The 15412-nt window shown below is 34.4% G+C and overlaps 1 protein-coding gene across 1 annotated transcript in view; it reads right to left on the minus strand.

The window, feature by feature from the left end:
* Window positions 1-15412, minus strand: part of SEC23A (SEC23 homolog A, COPII coat complex component) — a 56208-nt gene that overhangs the window by 39744 nt on the left and 1052 nt on the right. The window contains exons 2-9 of the mRNA XM_008693908.2: window positions 11200-11441; window positions 9692-9749; window positions 9400-9486; window positions 8022-8258; window positions 5252-5331; window positions 3943-4087; window positions 1862-2020; window positions 672-787 (exon numbers count right to left, since the gene is read on the minus strand). Of these exons, the coding sequence (XP_008692130.1) occupies window positions 672-787; window positions 1862-2020; window positions 3943-4087; window positions 5252-5331; window positions 8022-8258; window positions 9400-9486; window positions 9692-9749; window positions 11200-11420 (1103 nt within the window). The 5' untranslated portion in view covers window positions 11421-11441. The remainder of the gene's footprint in view (window positions 1-671; window positions 788-1861; window positions 2021-3942; window positions 4088-5251; window positions 5332-8021; window positions 8259-9399; window positions 9487-9691; window positions 9750-11199; window positions 11442-15412) is intronic.

Consider the following 15412-nt stretch of genomic DNA (forward strand, 5'->3'; position numbering starts at 1 on the left):
GGAGAAGAAGGAAGCAGGAAAGAGGAATGACTGCTAATGGGTACAGAGTTACTTTCGGGGGTAATGTAAAGGTTCTAAAGAAGTTTGGAGGGCCACCTGGGCGGCTTAGTCGGTCGGGTGTCTGACTTTGGCTCGGGTCGTGATCCCAGGGTCGTGGCTGGGATTAAGTCCCGAGTGGGGTTCCTTGCTCAGCAGGGAGCCTGCTTCTCCCTCTGCCTGCTGCTCCCCCTGCTTGTGGCTCTCTCTCTCTCTCTCTGCCTCCCTCTCAGAGATAAAAAAATAAATAAGATGCTTAAAAAAAAAACAAAACAAAATTTGGTGATGGTTGCTCAACCTGTGAATGAATATACCAAAAACAAAACATTAAATTGTAAGCTTTAAATGGGAAATTTTATGGTGTGTGAATTGTATCTCAAAAAGCTACTACAATAATAAAAAATGACTGCACGATATCAAGACAAGCTTTTCAAACAGAACTTGTGCCTTTATAACTGAATTTTAGAAAAAATTTAAAGTGAGCTTTACTGAAAGGAGTATCAAAAACTGTTAACAGTTGTCCTGGAGTGGCAGGATGATGACTGTTTTTCCTAAACTGTCATTATTGGTTTATATTTGTAAACAGTAATTATCAGTCTATAATTGCAAAAACTGTAAGAACTATAAATACATACCCAGTGAGGTTGGGACAGCATTTCATCTCCAAGAGACCTGTCTGATCTAATGCACACGCATAGATATCAATAACATGACCAGTAGTAGCAGCTCGATTAGCCAATGCTTCAAAATGCTACAAAAGATTTTTTTAAATCAAATCAAATCAAATCAAAGTAATGTACAAACTCAACCATCCTATAAATCATTTTTCCCATAAAGAGATCAAAATAACCTAAAAAATACTAAAAGAATAATCCATAATAACTTAAATGTGGTATGTTCTAATTTAATTTTCTATAATAAAAAATTTCTCATAAAGTGATACAATAACTTCTAGAAGCCTGATACTTTTACATTTTGAAGGATTCTTTCTAAATATACTCCTAAATGAAGCTAACCTTGGAGAAAAGGGCATACCAAACTCTTGCTAGTTTTTCCTGAGTAAATCCACATCCAGGTAAAAAAAACATCAAATATAAACACAGTAACAAAAGGTATTAGATAAACAAATAAAAAAACACTTTTTGAAGCTCTAACTATGAAAATTCCAAGCTCAAAAGGGAAATTAGGTAGCAGGAAAAAAGCATCCAGTAATAGTGACAAAAATTATGTTATTAATCACACTTTTAAAATTATTATTTATAATGACTACCAAAAAGAAAAGAGATAATACAGCACAACTAAGCTAAAACTGTGGACTCCAGAGAGTCTTTTTTTTTTTAAAAAAGGACATTAACAGCAGAACCAATTCAAGGGAGTCAATAGTCAAAAGTAAAAACATACTGCCACAAACCCAAATAAAATTTAGGTAACATGAACAGAAAACAACTCACAAGAAAATGGACTATTCATGCTATGAACAATATACCTAGCTACAAGACAGTCTCTTGGAAATGAAAAATTGGAAAATGCAAGAAATTTTTCCAAAGCAGGAAAGATATTCTTTAAAATGAATATTTTAAAAAGCACAAAGAGCTTCTCTCTAGAATAATCTTTAAAGAGATACCTATTGGTTCTATTAAGTCTTTAAATATTTAAAACCAGAAAAATCATCAAGAAAAAAAAAGACTATTTCTCCAATTCTGAATAGTACTTACAGTATCAGACTTCACAATATCAGATTTCTTACCATCAAGTATTTGTATTCTTCCTCTTCTATCAAATAAATTTTTCTACTAAAGCAAAAAGGCTTAAAAACCAGAATTACCTTAGTTCCCTTTTTAACATATTTGGCATTGTCTTTTTCAATGTCATGCCATGATCTTATAGGTGTCTTCAATTCATCTCCAACCACCATTCCAGGCCCCTGAGTGGCTGGACCACCAATGAACATCATGATACGAGCACCAGTGTTGGGAAAAGTACACTATCGGAAAAAAGTAACTTGTCAAAAGAGTTTAAAGGAAAATTCAAGGATATACATTTCTAAAAGTAAATTTTGATATATTCCTTCTAGAAAACAGGAAAGCATATATTTTCCAAGAAATAACCAAATATTTAAAATGAAATTTAAAAACAAGGTATTTGGGCGCCTGGGTGGCACAGCGGTTAAGCGTCTGCCTTCGGCTCAGGGCGTGATCCCGGCGTTATGGGATCGAGCCCCACGTCGGGCTCCTCCACTGTGAGCCTGCTTCTTCCTCTCCCACTCCCCTGCTTGTGTTCCCTCTCTCGCTGGCTGTCTCTATCTCTGTCAAATAAATAAATAAAATCTTAAAAAAAAAATAAAAAAATAAATAAAAAATAAAAAATAAAAACAAGGTATTTGTTTGAACACCCTTCTTTTGAAATCCTATCCTAAGTAATAGGGCCTTCCCAACTCTAAAATAATCTATAAACCTGATCCCTATAAACAAAGATGCTTCTCCTGCTTACCTAATCCTAGACTGGGAGGAGTAGAGAAAGAGTGAATTCTGTTTTGTTGTTGTTGTTTTATTTTTGATTTTTTATGTTTAAAACACAAGCACAGCTTATGTTTCTAGTTCAAGATGATGGACTAAGTACTCTAATCTACCTATCCTTCCTCCCAAGGTACCAGAGACATGAGAAAAAGTGGTATTATTTTACAAATAAATAAATAAGAGTTCTATCAGCAGACCAGAAATGTTGAGGAATCCAAACACATTGGATTACAAAAGTTATGTCAATTATATCTTTTCTGAAGCTACAAGGTAAGATGAAAAATGTGCTCTGTATTTTTTGTCCAGTAACTGACTATGCAAATTGCAAATAAAAGCATTTCTAATAGGATTATATAAATTTTTCTTACTATGGAACAAAGTAGAGTAACTATACATATAGAGAAGGAGATTTAAACTCCATAATGATATTAATAAATAACTTCAAACTTTGATGAGAAATGGGATATTTGCATGGTTTCAAAGATCCTCACCACCTAATATTTATTAATTACAAAAGAGGGGAAATAACAGTAATTCTACAGTGGAGAAACCTGCAGGCACAATCTTAGTAAGTGATCGTAGTGATTATATCACCTTGAATAGGGCAAATGAAAATCATGGACCACCTGATAGAGTGTAATGAGAACACAGCATTATTTCTATGATATTCCTGCCAATAATGCAAGACCTGAACCTAATTGTGAGGATACATCAAAACAAACCTAATTTGAGAGAGTCTATGAAATAACTGGCCTGAATCTTCCAAAGCATCAAGTTCATGAACTGTTCCCGACTGAATGAGACTAAATAGACATACCACTAAACACGTCTCTGACTACATCTTTTCTGTAAATGAAATTATTAAAATAACCAGCAAAACTTGAATGAGGTCTGAAAATCAGGTGGTAGTAATATATCAGTGTTAATACTCTGATTTTAACAACTGTATTGTGGTTACATAGGAAAATATCCTGATTTATAGGAAATACAACTCAAGTATTCAAGGGGTTGGGAACGTATCAGCATCTTAAATAGTTCAAGAGGAAAAAAGTTGTTTACAACTTTTCTGTAAATTTGATACCATTTCACATTTTTAAAAAGCATTTTTTAAAACTCTCTTTTCTAATTATTAAGCTTAAGATATGTGCAGTGTAAAATTTTCAAATTCTACTTAAAAGCAAAATTCCCCTTATCCTACCACTGCTAATATTTGGACGAACACCCTTCCAGGCGCCTCTCTACACAAAAGGATATACTGCACGTCAAACTTTAAATATAATTATACACTTCCTGTCCTAATGACCTGATTTTTCACTCAACATTACCTTGTACATATCATTGATACACACACATACACATTTACGTTCCCAAACAAAGCTATCATCACTACCTCAAGTAGTCCCACAGCTATGGAAAGTGCCACTCCAGAGGAACGCAAAGGTCTCTTTCCTTGTGGTACAGGCCAAGGGTCTCGCTGCAGTTCTCCCAGAAGATCTGTGAGATTCATGTCTATTTTTTGTACTGGCTGCAAGAATCTGCAAAACAAAATTAAATAAAAAGTCCATTATAAATGTCCATGGGTAAGAGTTTAAGAAACAAACTGTCGGGGCGCCTGGGTGGCTCATTAAGCGTATGCCTTTGGCTCAGGGCGTGATCCCAGGGTCCTGGGATTGAGCCCCACATCGGGCTCCTCTGCTGGGAGCCTGCTTCTCCCTCTCCCTCTGCTCCTCCTCCCTGCTCACATGTTCGTTCTTTCTCTCATAAATAAAATCTTTAAAAAAGAAAAAGAAAGGGGCGGCTGGGTGGCACAGCGGTTAAGCGCCTGCCTTCGGCTCAGGGCGTGATCCCGGCGTTACGGGATCGAGCCCCACGTCAGGCTCCTCAGCTGTGAGCCTGCTTCTTCCTCTCCCGCTCCCCCTGCTTGTGTTCCTTCTTTCGCTGGCTGTCTCTATCTCTGTCAAATAAATAAATAAAATCTTTTTAAAAAAAAAAAGAAAGAAAGAAATAGAGAAAAGTAATTTGAATACATGGCAGACCAATGGTTCTCTAACTTTTGTGTACATCAGAACTGGTGGGAGGGCTTATTTTAACAGATTGCCGACTGCAGAGTTTTGTTTCAGTAGGTCTGGGGTAGGGCCCAAGAATTTGCATTTCAAACAAGTTCCCAGGTGATGCTATCTACTGGTCCAGAACCACAGTCTAAGTACAACTGCCATAAGGGAAACACTCACACCAAGTATTACTTCAGGACTGCATCTTTTATTTACCAGTCTAGTAAGTTTTAAGGCTACTAAAATAATTATAAGAAGACGCATCAACTCAATTTTAGTAATACCACCTCTGATTAGTAAGTTTAGGGGGGAAAAAAACTACCTCTAAGGCTAAGGAGCAAAATGAAAAGCTTTTCAGTCCCTATTTTTGCTTGGCTGCCTTCAACCACTAAAGTTTTTATGAACTTAAAAATAGAAGATCAGGAATATATCAAAACTAAAGTAACTCCTTAACACCGTAATGATGAGAAACCAACTATTTTGGTGACATGATTCTGCCTCAACTCTTTAGAACGTATACTAATGCAATGTATTTATATCCCTAAAAATATTTAACATAGTATCACTGCATATCTATGTTCAAGGTAAGGGGATCCTTAAAAGAGCTGCACAAATTGTAAAATTCTCTTTGCCATATTGAATTATTACCTATTGGAAGGAGGTGGCTGCTGTACCTGAGGACCACGTGTTGCTTGAGTAACGGGTACTTTAGAGAGTCCCAGCATTTCCTGTAAAGAGATTATTTCTGTGATATCCATTCAATTACTCCTACAAAGATGTATCAACTACTACTTACCATGTGCAAGGTGCTGTGCTAGGTATTAGGAACACAAAAACAAAGAACATAAAGTCTCTTTCCTCAGAAAGCAAAAGGTCCAGTTGGGGAGACTGTCAGGTAAACAATAACAATACAATGAAATAGTCACCATAAGAGAGCAAAGTACAAGATGCTAAAGAAGCAAAAGGGAGACTAGCTCAGAAATACTTTATTTCTAATTAATAGTCAAAAAGTTACTGTGTAACTTGAATGTCTGTATTTCTTAACTTATATTCATCCATCCCTTTGAGCAATTATATTTCAAATATCTGCTGTGTGCCAGCCAGGCATCTAATGGTAAAAAAGTATATACAGTCCCAGACCTTATGAAATTAAAATCTGGTGAAATAAATAGCAGTTAATAAGATCATTAGCTAAAAAAGTATAAAATTGCAATTGTAATAAATGTTTCCCAGGAGAGATACATGGAATCATATAAAAGGGGTTATAAGGTACACATACCTCGTATGTCTATTTTTCTCAATTTTTGACTTGCTGCCTAACCAAATTGTCAGTTTTGTTTTGAATTTTAAATGTGTACAAAATTCCTCTCTAGACACATAAAAATATTATTTTACTAAAGTTTTCTTGAATTTAGAAATGCTTAGTCATGAAGTGATAGAGTAAAAGTATATAACAGAAAATCAGAAAGTCTAAATATTTGGAAAGAAAAAAATACTGAACTAATCCTACAGTATTTCCTAAACTCCTAGCAGGAAAACCAACTTTTTACTAAGAACTTACTATGTGTTAGATTCTGTGCTAAACTATATATACTATTTCTTCACAAAGCAATAATGAAGTAGATTTCCTAATCCCTACTTTGTAAGTGAAAACTGACACTAAGAAAAGCTATGTAACTTGCCAAAGGTTACTCAACTAGTAAGTGGCAAAGCAAGATATTAACCCAGGTTTTGCCACAAAGCGCTGTAAGAGTTTACACTATTCTGAGTATTCTCACATTATTTCACTTAATACTAATAATAGCTTTGTAAAATAGGTGTTTATCCTTTTTCACAGAGGATAAGAGAACAAGCGAAGAGATCAACCCAAGACTGCACAAATGGAAGAGTTAAGATTTGAATCCAGGACTCTTTGGGGGAGCAAACCCAAGCTCTTTTCGACAAAATGGATAGAGAAGGAAAATAAAAACATTTTAATGGAGAAAAAAATTTGTAGGCATTTATTGCCTGCTACAAAAAAAGGAGGTATTTTATGTATTACATATGTATTATATAATTTAAGTAAAATGTACTCTACGATCAGAGGTAACATTAAACTTTAAATAAATTTACAGCTGAAAAATAACAACAGCAAACACTTACAGGCACAAACCATTTAATTTTCATGACCACACTGTAAGGCAGATACTATTATTACCTCTCGTCTACAAATGAAAAAAACTAAGGCACAGACTAAAATTTGCCCACTTTCTCTCCTGTCTCACAGAAACAGATGATCCCCCTCTTCAAGGTACTCTGCTTCCTGTGCTCCTGAAGGAATCCCTAGCATCTTCTGAAACCTCACCTCGCTCTTGCTTTCACTCACCCTCTTTCGTCTCTTTCCCTCCTACACATAACACTGTTGCCTTCCTTACCTTCAACAAACCTCTTGAAAGGACAGACTCTGATTTTCTTCACTTCCTCATATCCTATTCATGATCTTATTCACGGTTCATTATGCTCCCCAACCAAAGCTACAAATTCCTCCACTATTTTCAACCTCAATTAACTGTAGCACCACTATCCCAAGTCTGCCAAGCTTCAAAATAGAATCATTTAAAATCATTCTCAAAATCTTCTTTTCTTTTTCATTCTGGGCTACCTGGATGCTCCAAAGTCCGACTTAATGTCTGGCTACTGTATACGAGACTTACCTATCATCTTCTAGGCTAACTATTCTTAACTGGGGGTTGTAGCAGAGTCACTTATAAAGTTTTTCAAAATGCTTACATGAACAATCTTAACCCTCTCAACAATCTCCCAATACAAGCACATATTCTAGCAAAATCTCTAGGCAAAAAAAATATATGTTGAAAAATATCCCCAGATGATCCTAATAAGCCACACAGAACTCCCCGTCTTGGAAGAAAAGCTTCAATTTGCCCCCAAAATAAAAATGTTGTCCCAGTGTATGAAAAAATATATACTCTTGGTTCATACATTAATAACTCTCAAGCCTTAAAATACTCCCCTTGCCAAACATAATAAAAGTGTTTAGGTCCTAAATGAGAGATCAAGAAACAAAACGTAATATTCTGTGGTTGCTTTCCCTCAGTCTTCAGCATGACAAATCTCTAGCAAAATACCTTCAGTCTCCCCATTAAAAGTGAGGGGTCTTCAATCTGTATAATAACAATTTAAGGCAAATGAAAGAAAACTGATACCAACACTAAATTTAAAGACTTTGTTAGTGGGGATGTACTGTATGGTGACTAACATAATATAATAAAAAATCATTATAAAAAAAAATAAAAAAAAATAAAGACTTTGTTAGAATTTAATTAGTCATTCATCATAAAAATATTTTCTACAAACTTATACCCAGAACATTTATGGAGTGATGCCCACAGATAAGGTTCAAACTACCATTCCTGTTTACCTGCAGTTGTTTGGCAGACAGATCTTTCGTTCCTCTGAACACATAGCTTTTTGAAATGCCCTCACATCCAAGTTCATGAACCTGTACCATTCTCCCAAAAGTAATAAGTCCAACCAAAGCTGTAGGTGGTAAAAGACTTAATGACATCTGCATAGATTCTTTCAGGGCTTGTAAATCTTCATCTTCCATGCAAGTATCAACCACATAGAGGAATATCAAAGGCATCTGAGGACCACGCTTTTAAAAAATGTTGCAATAATAAGAAAATAATGTTAATGCATTAACACTCAGCACAATATACAAGAATAATTAGAAGACTAATTAAATAATTTACAGTACATTCATACAATGAACTCTTAAGTCATTTCAGAAATGAAACAAGTTATACATGCACAGAGAGCTATCTAGGACATATCAAGAGAAAAATTAAATTTAAAAACATTATTTATAGTTTCCAAAGCTTTTGATTTTAACTGTATGAGGTTTCATTTTCTAGAATAAGTATTTATTTCTCTTAAAATAAAACAGTAGTTATAAAGCTTAAAAACTAAATAAGGCAATTTTTATAAAATAATTATCTAAACCTGAATCAGACTGCAAGAGAACTGGAAACTAGGTAGGTTGGACAAATTACTTACTGGATCAAGTGAACCACATTCTGCTTTCTCTACAACATTCATAAAGCGTATTATCGCTTTAATACTTAAATATGTAAACAACTATGTACAGGCACTCAGAAAGGAAAGAAAAAAGACTTTCTCAACAAGGACCAAAGTCAGAGCAACTTTATTAATTAGACTTGGGGATATACCATCAGGTTCTAGCATCATATTGACTTACGTATTTCTGAACTAACCTTCCAACTACACAGCAACATTGAAACTGTTTGATTAAATTAAAACTGTATGTCTCAAATTTGAGTTTTAAATGCTCTCCTAAGTTGGAATGTTGGAATGTTAAAAATATTCTGAATTAAGTTACTGGAAAGGAAGACAAATGGCATATAAATCATATGGAACACCACTTAGCAAGCGTTTTATTTATTGTGCCGCAAATGGTCCAATATTTGCACAATAAAAAAAAACACCTGTCTAAAATAGAAGTACCCAGTCTTAGAAAAATTGTTTATTGATCTACTCAGTATAGCGTATCATCATCACATCACCCAATATCCTGGCCACCCATTAAATAACCACAACAGAGAAATTACCTTGTTCAAATTGACAAGGACAGTTCTCACCTCTTAAATGCTCCATCAATTCAATATGATAACCAAGAATGATGCCCTTTAAGTCATCTCAACTAAACAATTATTTTGGCATAAAGTAAATTACTAGACATTTAAAACTTTCTTAAGGATTTACTCTTATGTTCTTACCAGAACTACATATTCAATGCTAGAAAACTGAGGTAAAAGCTCAGCAGGTTGATTCAGTTCAGATATACCAGCATAAGTAGGTGGAAACTATGGAGAAAAAAACAAAAATGTTTAACAAATTATTTGCCAGAAAGAGTAATGAAATTCTAAACTGCAAATAATTTTCTGATCATTTAGTTATTAAAAAGTATTTTTCATATGAAAAATTATTTCATCTTTTTTTAAATATGCATTTTTCTACATATTTAGACCAGTACCAAAGCGTTAACATCTACATTGGGGGTTTTCTTACCTGATTCCTTTGATAACAAAAGTTGCAAGCCCAGAGTTTTGCTCGATAATCCACCTGACTGTTTTAAGAAAAGATAAAACAGAGCTCATGTTTCAGTTCAATTGTACAATGATCGTAATTTCAGCAAAACTAATTTCTTTCTAAAACATGAACAACATTCAAATTAATAAAGTGATCTTTAAAAGCCATTACTTTCAGATGTTGCCAGTATCTAATTCATACTTTTAGCATATACAAGTTCACCTAAATGAACATAACTTTTAATATGTAGCAAATATCAATAAAATTAAGATAATCCCTTTTTTCTTCAAATGATTTAGTAACTTCTACACTCAGATCTAGAAAACATTTATTTAATTCAAAAATATATTTATTGAATGCTTAATATGTACCAGCCATTATTCCAGGTACTGGTGATACAGCAGTAAACAAAGGATCAAAAGTCCCTGTTATTCGTGGAGTTTATAATCTAGAACAGAAAGACATACAATAGAAAAGGAGATGCATAAACACAGAAGATACTTTCAGATAGTGATAATAAGAGATTAAAGATAACAAAGCAGGGTGTAAGAATATGTTTGGGAGGGCTATTTTAAAAGAAAGCCTTCTTAAATAAACAACTGAAATGTGATCTAAATGAAAAGGAACCAGTCAATCCAGGCAGAGCAATCCAGGCAGAATACACAGCTGCTGCACAAGTTTCAAGGTAGGAATAAATTTGGTATGTTCAAGGATCAGAAAGAGGGTAAGGTATAATGTAGATAACAATAAGGAAAATGGATAATATAAGATGAAGGCAGAAATACACAAAGGCTAGATGATGTAGGGTTTTGATAGTCTTGACAAGCAGTTTGGATTTTTCATTCCAAGTATAATAAGACATTATTAAAGGATTTTAATAATCTGATATCCATTTGTAACACTCTAGCTTCTGGATAAAGAATAAACTGCTGAAAGACAAGAATGGAAACAGGGTGGCCATTTAGGAGGATAATTAAATTGTCCAGGAAAAAAAGTGGTATCTCTTGGAGTAGAGTGTACTAGCAGAGACTGAATATAAGAGACAGAATCAGTAATGTTCTGGAGGCAGAATCACAGTTGCTAGCTGACTGGGTGGGGAGAGGGGGTGGAAAGAGGATAAAAAGATGATTCTTGATATTCTGGTTTATGCATTAAGAAATCATAACATTTTCAAACACCATAAGACTCAGTTATGACTCTTCTAATGACACAAGATGGGTCTAATAACACATACCTAGCACCAGCACCAGGATCTAGAGATACTAGTGATAGGATCTAACAGTTCATATAGTGACAATTTTACCTTTGGTCTCTTATCAACACTACAACTAGAATATCTTTCAATTTTACAGGTCTTTGGATTTGACTACCCTAATTTGAAAAAATAACTGTAACAGAAACAAAGACATTTTATATAAATGAGCAAGAAAGAAACTATAATTTGAAATAGTATTGCCACGTAAGTTTTTTCAGTATATTTTAATTACCATAATGGATTCAAAACTGCACGGCAAGTGGTCCTACTACACAGAACAGGTTCATACTGAATAGGTGGTAAATCAGGTCTCTCCTTCAGTGGTGTGAATAGGGCTGCTACTGGAACGACCATTCTTGTAGCTTCTAGTCGACTTGATGGCCAAACATTCCAACTAAACCGGACTCCATCTCGTTCTTCGTTTTGTTGGATGAATTCCAAATATGTTGTCATCGTAGAGCCTGATGCTTACTTCTGTGACAAAATTAAAGATGTTTTAAAATCTTTTTTTTTTTTTAAGATTTTATTTATTTATTTAACAGAGAGAGAGAGCACAAGCAGGGGGAGCGGCAGGCAGAGGGAGAGGGAGAAGCAGGCTCCCTGCTCCCCCCAACGTGGGGCTCAATCCCAGGACCCCGGGATCAAGACCTGAGCCGAAGGCAGAGCTTAACCAACTAAGTCACCCTCGCGCCCCTAAAAGTCTTCTTAAGGAAAACTAAAATAAGTATGTTTTCCCCACTTTCAGCAATATTAATTCATGAGAAATCATAACCAAATAAAAGTATTTATCTCAGAAAAAAAAATTAGCAAGCAACAATAACCTCACTTTTAACAAAATAACAAATGACTCTACAGAACCCAGTGCTCATTAGGCCCACTAGGAGGTGCCCTTTTTAATTCATTGTTTTAAAAAAGTAAAATAGGTGCCCTATTTATTTAAGAGTGTATAGGAAAGAAAGTCAAAGATGGAGGAAAATTTAGATTCTATGTTTTCCATATCAGCCCTCTAAATTACATTATTCTAATGAACAGATTATCAAAAACATTATATTCTAAAGCTCATATGGTTTTCTAACCAGAAGATGACAAGTTTCCACAAAACCTGCTAGAAGAAAATGCTTAACAGTGCATAACAAAAACATTTTCCTAAAACTGGGTACTTCTGTTTTAGACAGGTAATTTTTTTTATTGTTCAAATATAGGAGCACCTGTGGCACAATAAATAAAATGCTTGCTAAGTGGTGTTCCCTATGTTTTATGCCATTTGACTTCCTTTGCAGTAACTTAATTCAGAATATTTTTAACATTCCAACATTCCGACTTAGGAGAGCACTTTAAACTCTAATTTGAGACATGCAATTTTAATATAATCACTTAAATTTCTTAGCGGGGGGAGAAGGATGCTGCTCTCATGAGGGCCCAGTATCAAGAGACATCTCCATCTTGTTATTCTCCATCTAGAATGCCAGCTTTTCTACCCAGGCAACACTTCTGTCTCACATTCTCAAACTGTAACAGTGATTAGTGAAGGAAAGAAATTGTAAAATTTAAAGTTCTGAGAGGATAGAGAGTTTAAAGTGCTATGTGGGAGGCCAAAAGATTTGTAGGAGAGATGAAAGATATCAAGAACTAAAGTATTATGAAGGTAGGGTGCCAAAAAGCCAACAGTGATGCTGAAGTTGCTAAGAATGACAATAGGATGAGGAACTGATTCTAAAATGTAACTAAGGGAAGAAAAGATATTGTTTGAAAAAAGCATACTGAATATAATAATTTTAATTTTAGAAACTTTTTCAAATAGATTTTGTTAATAAAAGTTACAGAAAGTGAAGCTTAGCAAATCCAGGTATTTCTCTTCCTTAGCAGCTTTTTATTTTCTTTAAAATAAGAATGTTATATATTAAATATATCTCAGTTTAAAAAAAAGAAAAATTAAACTCTGTATTCCCTATCAGAATCTCAGAGACAACTAGAGAATTACATGCTAATCAAAAGCGAACACAGATTTTTCAAAGGTTGATAAGGGATAAAGAGGAATCCTAAGATAACTAAACTTGTTTATAAAAGATGACCTTCAAGGTAAATACAGAAGCCAGATTCAAGAAAAACAGCATGAGTTTTCAAGAAAAAGTGGGTGTTAAAAAATAATGATAAAACAAAGGTCTGGAATAGTCAGAGGACAGTTAGATGCCAACCTCAGTTTTCTCTCCTCTGGGAGAGAAATCCAGTTTTTAGCAACAGCTTCCATGCTACAGATGTGAAAATAAACTCCAGGACTATGCAATCCCTCCCATTATTTCTACGGAACAAAAAGCAAATGAAGTTTTCCATTTTTGCATGTATAATCAAATCTATATAATCTAAAATGTATCATCAAAAAAATTTTTTAATTAAAATTTAAAAAAATAACACAATGCATCACCAAAAAGCATTAAAATACCTATTAAAATACTAGACCAATCAGGGTTTTTCATCTGAACCACAAAAACACCAAAAATGTTTTGACTATTTTCTCAATTCTCCAAAAATGGTTAAGTAACTAGTACTTAGGTATTCGGCATACATTTTCTCAACTGATGAAGTGAGTCTGTCACCTGGAAAATAACTGACAGTAGTTATTAACAAAGATAAAATTTGAGCTTTCAAGCAAATATAAAAAAAAAAGTTTTAAGATTTTACTTTTTATTTGACAAAGACAGAGAGAGTGTACAAGCAGGGGGAGCCACAGACAGAGGGAGAGGGAAAAGCAGGCTCCCTGCTGAGCAAGAAGTCTGTTGTGGGGCTCAGTCCCAGGACCCTGAGATCGTGATCTGAGCCAAAGGCAGACGCTTAACCCACTGAGCCATCCAGATGCCCCACAAATACCAAAATTTTTGAAAATCTGTGTCCTGTGCTTCACAGCTAGCTAATACGTAAAGATTTTTCTGATAAGATCGGTGGTGATATTAATGTGAATTTTCTATTGTATAATGAAACATGTCAACATTTGGAAAATATACTTTATTCAGTGGAGCAAAATCTCCCAAATGATCAATTAATGATATTACAAATCATGCATGGATAAAGATCCATTCAAAGTGCAGGACAGACCAATGAAGTTTAACGCAATAGAGCAAAAAGTTCATTTCTAAGATTTCAGACTTCTCACTGCTCTTAACCCTTGATTTCTGAATTAAAACTGTCAAGTTGTAGTAGTGTAGTATCAAAGAAGAATATGCACAATTATCTGGAAAAGGTATTAAAATATCCTCCTTTTTCCAACTACATATCTATGTGAGGCCAGACTTCTTTCATACAATTCAAGTAAAATAACATATCATGATAGACAATGCAGAAGTAGATATGAAAATCCACCTGTCTTCTATTAATGTGGGGTTTTCAGGGGTTTTGGGTGTTTTTTTTTTTGGATCCTCAATAATTTTAAGAGTCCAAAGGGGTCCTAAGAACCAAGGTCTTAGGACATTAGGGCTTGATTCAATCAAAGAGCCTCATAGAGAAAGGCTCTATGAGACTTAGCATAAAGACATTTACACACAATAGCCAGGTTTAAGTTTCTACAAGTAACAAGGCTGGACTGTAACATCCTTACTTTTTATGACATTCTAAATATCACATGTCTGATATTTGAGCACAATTACCCTCCTTCTCCTCGCTGCTCTAAGATCATATTTGTTCCCTAATCACATCTATTTTATTTTGTACATTCTCACTTCTTGGCAGTATTTTGAAAAAGTCCCACCTATTTCTTCTTAACTGGTCCAATTACATGGCTATGCACAACACCTCCCCTACTTCCCTCACCTTTCCAAGGTTGGAACTGCTCAATTTTAAAATCACTAATTCTAGTACAAACCTTTCCACGCTGGGCCTCATATCCAACAATGGCACATCTGAAATAAATTCCTTTTACAAACTAGCTTTTTATAAAATGTCATTATTTGATCGGCACTCTGTCCGCTAATCTTATGTTAAAACCAAATGATTCAGACACTGTATTAGGATGGAGATTTAAAATATTAATCATAATATTTTTTCAAGTTGTACAAAACACAAAAAAAACTATGCTAAAGAAATGTCTCATTTCCCAGCACAACTTATAATCAGTGGGACTTACTTCAGTTAAATAATTTCTCATGGTATAACTAAAAGCAAAGAGGCAAAGCAAAACATTATGTTTCTTTAACCTAGCATATCATGCTCACATGTAATACATGCCCACAGTAATTTTAAAAGCTTTTCCTATTCAATAATAATTGGGAGTTTGCAATATTCCAATTTTTGCACTTTGATAGATCCTAAGTGAAAATATCCTAAATTGCAAGAAAAATTTGAGCTTCTTCCGATCAGATGTATTTAACAACTAAGTGTGCCTCTCTACTTTTCAGTTGTAAAATCCTCAGTGAAGTGTTTTCAACTGCTTTTCATGCCTAACTTTATGATCTTGA

This window comes from Ursus maritimus, unplaced genomic scaffold (assembly GCF_017311325.1).
Source record: "Ursus maritimus isolate PB19 unplaced genomic scaffold, ASM1731132v1 scaffold_36, whole genome shotgun sequence".
In the NCBI taxonomy this organism is placed as follows: domain Eukaryota; kingdom Metazoa; phylum Chordata; class Mammalia; order Carnivora; family Ursidae; genus Ursus; species Ursus maritimus.